This window comes from Scylla paramamosain, chromosome 1 (genome assembly GCF_035594125.1).
Source record: "Scylla paramamosain isolate STU-SP2022 chromosome 1, ASM3559412v1, whole genome shotgun sequence".
In the NCBI taxonomy this organism is placed as follows: Eukaryota; Metazoa; Arthropoda; class Malacostraca; order Decapoda; family Portunidae; genus Scylla; species Scylla paramamosain.
In genome coordinates, this window is record NC_087151.1 from 38,961,161 (window position 1) to 38,970,192 (window position 9,032).

Below are 9,032 nucleotides of genomic sequence, written 5' to 3' on the forward strand. Positions count from 1 at the left end.
CGAACCTATTTCGGCCTGGTCCAGCCTGTCACCTGGTTGGGTCACAGCAGTCACTCTAACTTCCCGGCCACCTTCATGACCCAAAGCCATTAAGGTGAAGTTCTGGAAAAAGTCGTTTCGCTACGCCCTCCAGATGGCCCGGCGTCATGCCAGAACTGAAGCAGCGCCACGAATCCCTAACCTGAGCCGCCTCGCGTTCCAAGCACGCCACCACATCACGGCTTGCAATCAGACATCATACGAAACCTAACCTCTGCCCGAAGTCGCTGTTATGGTGTTAGATCATGCACAGGAATGAGGAAAAATATCACCTGCGGTTGAGATGTATTGAGATAAAGAGAAAATAAATAAAAGAGGTTGAGATAAAAAGGAAATAAGAATAAAGGATCGATCCACTTTACCTTGCGTGTCCAGCGGCGACTTGCGAGTAAGAAGTGTTGGATGGTAAACCTCCCTGATACACAGCGTACTGGACGGCCACATATTGATCACTTCCTCTTTGGTGCAACAATCTCTTAGTGCAATTTGGTAAGTCGCATAGCCATCACTACCTTAACAGGTCTCTTATTTTGATATAAACGAAATGCCAATGGAAATGCGACCAATGTGTGACCATCAGGACATAACATATGATACTAAAGCAATGAAAAGCTTTATAGAGGAGAAGGCAAGGACGTGGTGACAGTTCTGATGAAATTCAAATCTCTGAATGAAGACTTACATTTTTAGACCAGAATAATCGCGTCGTCGCCGTCTTCTCAAAGAAATAGTCAACACTCACCCAACACCACCAGGCAGTTATCTATTGCTGTTCTGTAGCCGGCGAGTCTCTGCGTCACCCCGATGTTCAGGTCCAGGGCCATGGTAACGTAGTAGGCGGCCAGCTTGTGAATGAGGGTCAGGTCCACCATGGTGTTGAGTTGGGTGGCGGAGGAGCCTGACCCATTGGTAAACGTGGGCATTTCCATCCTGCGGAACACGTACATGCCACTCTGGTCTTTGAGCTCCAACATGTACTTCCGTAACTGTAAGTGAAAAGTGAATGCGTTTTAGAAATAAATTCCGCACCGATGCAGCGTTGCACATTCACTAGTCTGCCCCTAAATCTAAATGGAGTGGAAAACGGTCAATTAATTAAGCTGCTGCACCTCTACTTTACTGGATTTCTACTTCCAAACTGTGGCTATCAAGAGACCATATTTTTTTTACAAAAGTTATCGTGTTTCAGTGCAAATGAGGGAACACAAGACGGATGGGAGTGTGGAAGTAAGGTGCGATATGGGAACAGAGTGTCACGTGGAGGTATGCGGGCAGGTGGATAAACAGAGACTGCCAGCAATACCTCACTTCTATCACAATTATTTTGCCACCTAAGGACATGTAAATTTGGTAGCATTGTCACATTACCCTAAGTATCACTGCCTTCTATTTAAAACGTCTAGCATATTGACTTTATATTCCATCCAAAAACAGTTACGTGTTTATAACGATATATGCACACTCAAATAATAACCTATAATCTTACAAACTGATAAAGTTTTTGGTAGGAGCACGAAGTCAATTTACCGCACGTTTTTAAACACAGAGTACGGATAGATCTGTGGCTGAGGACAGACTCACCTCCTTGATGAAGATGTACGAGAAGTAGGTGTAGTTGTCAGACTTGTTGTTTGCCAGGGAATCGTCAAACTTCAGGTCCTTAATGCACAGTTCCACAGATACTCGACTCCCTGTCAGTCAAATCATTACCTGCACTTAGTATCTGACACACGAACAAAGATACACAAAGACATACACAAAAGTATATACTAAGTCTAATTCAAAAGCAGGAATCCAACACAATATTGGCTTCCTGACCTCCCGTTGAGCAATACCTACTGCTTAACACATGAACAAAAATACACAACCACCTGCACACTCAGTTCTTGATAAAAGAGTAAAATTAGTACGCATAAAATTTCCTTCCTTGGGCCCTCTTGTATTCTTCGGGATGATTATTTGTTGATTTTCCAATACTGACACAAAATGGCAAACCTATTAAAATCTCGATCTACAAGTTTACCTGCAGGAATGGAGGGACTGAAGACTGCGTGAAGGGGAGGAAAAGTGTCACATCGAACGACTGTGTCACTTCCAGGAAACGCAGATTATCATTAAAGGTTAGAGACACGACCTGCTTGCTCGCTGTGCCTCCGCTTTCTGGGCTGGGGGCGGCGCCTTCCGGTTTCCGCGTTAATGAGACAGGTAAAGGTGAGAGGGATATGATCACGTTCACTTCGCCACGGTTATCGTGCATATGTCTGTTTTCTCATCCTCTGGTGAAAGGAAACTCTTCTTTAGCCGAGGCTGGGAAGAACGCTGCCATCCTGTTTACTTTACCTTCACCAGGTGTTCCCAAAGCAATGGGGTAAAGAGATGATGATATCCCTTCTTCCCTTATAGAGCTACGAAGCGCAGCAGAAAATCTAGAATTTGGAGACATCGATACAGCGTCTGCCACTATTCGGTCGGTCTAGGTCTCTGACAGGTAATAGATCTTCCGTCTTACCATATACTCGTAAGTGGGTAAGAATGAACTCATCCGATATTAGCAGGCAAAGTACATACACGTAATATCCTTGGAGAATAACTATCAAGATTTTAAGTACAAACGTTACAGCCACATGTCACTGGAGGAAGTCTTCACTTTCCATAGCTACAGACCTTTTTCCCAATAACAGCTGCTACCTTAAAAGTGAATCTTAACAAAAACACATAAAGGGACAAATATTCATGTTATTTGTATATGCGTGTGCAATAAAAAATTTTTACTATCAGTGACTGTACAACTATTCAAACGACAATTAAATATTTAGATTTATTGTTATTATTATTACAGCTTTTCATATCAATGTGTGTATGTGTGTGTGTGTGGGGTGGGTGGGTGGGTGGGTGGGTGTGCGTGTGCGTGCGTGCGTGAGTGTGTGTCGTCTTTCATTTCCTCAAGGCTGACTGTCTCTGTCCTGTACTTTGATCGTCACTGATGAGAGAATGAGGCGCGACTGCTTGTGTTAAGCGTCTCCTTGTCTGTTTCTTTCGGGAAGCCTTTGACGCAAGACTTCAATGTCTGTGTGTGTGTGTATGTGTGTGTGTGTGTGTGTGTGTGTGTGTGTGTGTGTGTGTGTGTGTGTGTGTGTGTGTGTGTGTGTGTGTGTGTGTGTGTGTGTGTGTGTGTGTGTGTGTGTGTGTGTGTGTGTGTGTGTGAGAGAGAGAGAGAGAGAGAGAGAGAGAGAGAGAGAGAGAGAGAGAGAGAGAGGAGAGAGAGAGAGAGAGAGAGAGAGAGAGAGAGAGGAGAGAGAGAGAGAGTTGCCGATTCTTTTGAAATTTTCTTCATTTTCAAAAATAATAAAACAAATTCAATCCATCGTGTTGCTGAATCCCTTGATTAAAAAGAGCAACAACATTCTACCTCATTTCCAGATTACTAAATATCTGTATTACGTAGCTAACTATTCTTGCCAAATCGACTTTAACAACATAAAAATGCAACACTTATAGACAGCGAACATAAATTTACTCAAAATTATTTCCTTATACTTGTCCTCTACTTATCCACACGTAGCACACAACATTGCCACAGGTGCGGGAGTAATCAGGTGTTAATGGCTCAGGATCTTCATTTATTTGGGTAAACATTTGAGGAATCCAATTAGTGTATCCTCTTTGGCAGCGTCTCCTTGAGGCTGGCTGTAATTAAGAAACCTCTTCTGCAGTCTTTGCTAAGGAAGGCCCACATGTAACTGCATCATTAATGTTTGTGGTCAGAGAGTGAGAGTAAAAATAGGAAGAGTTTCTAGTCGGACTGACCAATTTAGTTCCGAATGTTGGAAAAAAAAAATCATGTACGATTGTTAGTCGAATGTTTGGAATTTGTGGGGATGAGGGAAAGAACAATGTTTGGGGGCTTTCTTTGTCTCTCTCTCTCTCTCTCTCTCTCTCTCTCTCTCTCTCTCTCTCTCTTCTCTCTCTCTCTCTCTCTCTCTCTCTCTCTCTCTCTCTCTCTCTCTCTCTCTCTCTCTATACATATATATATATACTCGTATATATATATGGCCATTGACCAAGAGCACCAAAAACTATTATTAGGAAAGAGGCCCACTTGAATGCCAGTTCCCAAAGAAATTTCAAATAAGAAAATCAAATAAAGGAGAATAGGTGTCTTGAAACCTCCCTCTTGAGAGAGTTCAAATCATAGAAAGGAGGAAATACAGAAGCAGGCAGGGAGTTCCAAACTTTACCAGAGAAAGGGATGAATGACTGCGAATACTGATTAACTTTTCCATGAAAGAGGTGGACAGAATAGGGGTGAAAGGAATCAGAAAGTCTGGTGCTGCGAGGGCGCTGGAGGAGGTGAGGCACTTTAATGTATTAAGTATTTAATTGCTCTTAAGTTGTTTTACGTGATCGTCATTCGTCATTCATTAGAAGTCGTCGTTAAGTAATTCATTTGATTCGAAGCTTGTGACGCGAAGCTCTCTTACAAACTAGTGACGGGGGGTAGACAGGGTTTTGTTAGCAATCGTACTGCAGATTAGAACTGATAGTAAACTGAGCAACATCCACTCTCCTCTCTCTCTCTCTCTCTCTCTCTCCTCTCTCTCTCTCTCTCTCTCTCTCTCTCCTCTCTCTCTCTCTCTCTCTCTCCTCTCTCTCTCTCTCTCTCTCTCTCTCTCTCTTCTTCACCTCGCACTTTCCCTCGCCACTCCTTTCTGGCGACGAGGATGGGATTAAACGAGAGTTGCTCCTCCATGGGAAAGCCCTCCCAAAAGCTGTAATTCCTATGGCAGTGCTCCGAGTCCTCGTGGCCTCCGCTGTGCTGTGTTCAGATTAAGTAAAGGACAGACCGAGAATATTCAGTGTAGAAGATGGGGAGTTGAGTGTCACTTAGGAAGGGGATAGTTATCTGAAAGGCTGTGTCGAGTTGATAGAGGAAGGAATTGAGTTTTTGATGCACTGAACAATACTACGTTTGGTCTGCCCCAATCAAAAGTTTTAGAGAGATCAGAAGTCAGGCGTTCTGTGGCTTCACTGCGTGAGCTGTTTACTTCCTGAAAGGTCGGACGTCTAGGAAATGATGTGAAAAAGTACAGGGTAGCATAATCAGCGTAGGAGTGGATAGGACACGAACTTTGGTTTAGAGGATCATTGATGAATAATAGGAAGAGAGTGCGTGACAGGACAGAACCCTGAGGAAAATCATTGTTAATAGACTTAGAAGAACAGTGACCGTCTACCACAGCAGCAATAGAACGATCAGAAAGAAAACTTGAGATGTAGTTGCAGAGAGAAGGATAAAATCCGTAGGAGAGTAGTTTGGAAATCAGAGCTTTGTGCTAGACTCTATCAAAAGCTTTTTGATATGTCTAAGGCAACAGCAAAAGTTTCACCAAAATCCCTAAAAGAGCATGACCAAGACTTTGTAAGAAAAGCCATATCACCAATAGAGCGGCCTTGACGGAACCCATACTGGCGATCAGATAGAAGGTTGTGAAGTGATTGATGTTTTAAAAATCTTCCTGTTGAGGATAGATTAAAAAACTTTAGAGAGGTAGGAAAGTGAAAGATAAGATAAGGTGAAAGATAGATAAGGTGCAAGCACTTAGGCACAGTTTTGAAGAACAATAGCAAAAGTTTGGGCGAAGCTCAGCTTTAGAGATAGATGAGATGGCAATTGTGGAGGATAGATTAAAAAATTTTAGAGAGGTAGGAAAGTAAAGTGGTAGGACGGTAGTTTTGAGAGATTAGAGCGGGATTCTGTTTAGGAAAAAGCTGAATGTAGACAAACTTCCAGCAAGAAGAAGAAAGGTAGATGTTGATAGAGTTAAAATAGTTTGACTAGATAAGGTGCAAGCACTTAGGCACAGTTTTGAAGAACAATAGCAAAAGTTGGGGCGAAGTTCAGCTTTAGAGATAGATGAGATGGCAATTGTGCCATCAGGTTAAAATGAAGGAGGGAAAGACAAAGAAGCAAAGCTATTGGAGATGGTTTTTTGGCTAGATGCTAGAAATCAGAAAGATAATTATATTTTGAAAGATTTTGACACTTTCTTTTAATGAGAGAGTTTTTGGCTAGTTTGAGAACAGACTTGGCATGATTCCGGGCAGAAATATAAAGAGCATGAAATTCAGGTGATGAAAGGCTCAAGTACCTTTTATGGGTCACCTCTCTATTATGTTTAGCAAGAGAATAGGCTGTATTAAACCAAGATTTAGAAGGTTTAGGACAGGGATGTCAAACTCATGGCCCGCGGGCATGTGGCCCGCAGGGTGGTCTTAAGTGGCCCGCGAAAGTGACAAGAGATTTTTCAACTAGTTACTAAAAATTGTTATAACTGAGGGAAATGTAACTTAACTGTTAAGACGAGACATGATAACTTTTACCTTTTACTTTAATAATTATTTTGCTAAACCACGATGACCAGCAAAATAAGTTGTAATCTTCAATCTTGCCAATATGTAATTACAACATCTTTGATGACCCTCGAGACCATAACCAAGTGCATAATTGGCCATCGAAAGGATCTGAGTTTGGCACCCCTGGTTTAGGGCAATAGAAAGAGTGAGGAATGTACGCCTGCATGCCAGACACTATCACCTCTGTTATGCGCTCACCAGACAGAAACAGGTCTCTGACACGGAAACAGTAGTCATCCCACTGAATGAGGATAGAGGAAATAGGAGGGAAGAGAGAAGGACCTACTCTCACTTGCCTCAAACACCTGTATTTCGGTGAGGAAAAGAAGAGGTTTAGTAGAGATGTGATGTTCCACAAAATGAATATTAGATCTAAGGTCGCGAATGTTGCAGAAATTAATGAAGAAAAAGTTGAGGGGGTGCTAAGACACTTGGGGACGATGCAAGAAGAAAAGCAGTTCGACCTGGGGGCATCTGTGGTGCCCCTTCCCGGACGGGGACTCCGAGGCTGGTGTAGGAGTCGCCATAATATTTTGAATTCTGAAAGAAGGGTGTGCGTGTATTACGTAGGTGCATGTAGAGTTGTGTGAAGGAATAGAGTTGCCTTTAGAGGGCAGGCTGTGACTGCCCCCTAGTGTTGTGAGGTCACAGGTGAGTGATTGGAAAGTTCACAGCAACGCCCCCCCCCTGATCCAGTACAAACCGGTCCAACGCTTGAGAATTCACTGGGAATAATTATTGTTTCGGCAGATCTGTACTGCCTTCTTGTGACTATTTATATATATATATATATATATATATATATATATATATATATATATATATATATATATATATATATATATATATATATATATATATATATATATATATATATATATATATATATATATATATAAAGAAAGCTCCGAAGATTGTTCTTCCCTTCATCTCCACAAGTCTCAAGCATTTGTCTATCAGAAAGTTACAAATTTTACCAGTGAAAGAGATGAGAGAGTAAAAGTATTAGCCAACTCTACCGAAGAGTACAAAACAAAGAGCAGGATAACTAAATCTGGCGGAATTTACGTTTAGCCTCAACAGTAACACACACAGAGATTTCAACATACACACACACACACACACACACACACACACACACACACAGAGGTACACGTTTGGTTTTACTCGCACAGTTCATAATCAAATTTCGTCTTGGTTCCCGCTTCATGGATCCAGCCTTTGTTCCTGGTATGAGTCATTTCCCTCTTATGTTTGCTGACTGCAGTGTTGTGCGAGGCATGCTTGCTCAAGAAGTAATCTGCTCTGCTCTGAGACTACTGAATTTTTTGCCCGTGTTGTTGAGGAAAACGAGAAGGAAAACATCTATACAATGAACTGTCTTTGGCAGGACAACATAAAGAAAAAAATGTCAAATCGCGCAAATGGAATAAAATTAACGTGAGGAGAGAGAGAGAGAGAGAGAGAGAGAGAGAGAGAGAGAGAGAGAGAGAGAGAGAGAGAGAGAGAGAGAGAGAGAGAGAGAGAGAGAGAGAGAGAATACTAAACAGAAAGCCTAACGAACACAGACGTAAAGGGGAGAGACTAAAGGAGAAACAAATATTTTTTGGGCGCAGCATGAAACACAGGAGTTTATTTAAAGCGACCCCATTATTTCCAGCCATTAGCCATTACGTCCACTTGCTTCCCTCACCTGTCATTCTACCACTGCTGCCAGCCTCCACCATAGCCGATCCGTCCATCACTCCACCAAAACCATATTCCACTGCCATCTTCCTTAGCAACCAATCCATCTACCACTCCACAATCTCATCTTTCTTCCACAACAACCAAGTCATCTACTACTCCATCATTCCTTCTCTATTCTCTATTCATCTACCACTCCACAACCCCATTTCTATTCCATTTCTCTTTCACAACAGCCACCACGTCCTCCACTCAACCATGCAAGACATAAAAAGCATTACAGCCATCCACATTCATCCACATAACTATCACACTACTCACTCACCAACTCATCACCACCACTCCAAGCATCACTATCACTTCACATCACCACCACCATCACTCTCCCTCATCATCGCCATCGCCTACCCACGCATCACCACGACCACCGCCCAGTTCCTATTGACTTGACGCATCCACCCATCCGCACTTCCTCCTCCTCCTCCTCCTCCTCCTCCTCCTCCTCCTCCTCCTCCTCCTCCTCCTCCGCTGCTCACCGATGACCGTCCGTTCCATTCCCCGTCTCTCCCCTCCTTCGCTCCTCCCCACCTCGTCCTGCCCCGCCCTCTCTTCTTCCTCCCGGCCACTCCTCTCCCCGTTCCACGAAACGCTGCCCCAAATGAGACACTTGACGCCACAAAGGAAGGAAAAAAGAAAAATATCGGGTGAAGGAAATGAATGGTTGTGACGAAAATTTGACGGTGGTTCTGAAATGTCTTTAAGTTTTCGTTCTTTTCCTCTTTTCCTCTTTTTTTTCCCTTTTCTTCTTTTCTTCTTTTCTCGTCTTCCTCCTCCTACTCCTTCTAAAATCCGAGGTAGCTTCCACATAAATGCCTTATCCTCCTCCTCCTCCT

General features: G+C 42.8%; 1 protein-coding gene across 1 annotated transcript in view; it reads right to left on the reverse strand.

Annotated features, from left to right (window-relative positions):
- Positions 1-722: 722 nt before the first annotated feature.
- The window catches only part of LOC135105256 (uncharacterized), an 83,258-nt gene continuing 74,948 nt past the window's right edge, over positions 723-9,032 (reverse strand). Inside the window, exons 9-10 of the mRNA XM_064013482.1 lie at positions 1,621-1,730; positions 723-1,025 (exon numbers count right to left, since the gene is read on the reverse strand). Of these exons, the coding sequence (XP_063869552.1) occupies positions 771-1,025; positions 1,621-1,730 (365 nt within the window). The 3' untranslated portion in view covers positions 723-770. The remainder of the gene's footprint in view (positions 1,026-1,620; positions 1,731-9,032) is intronic.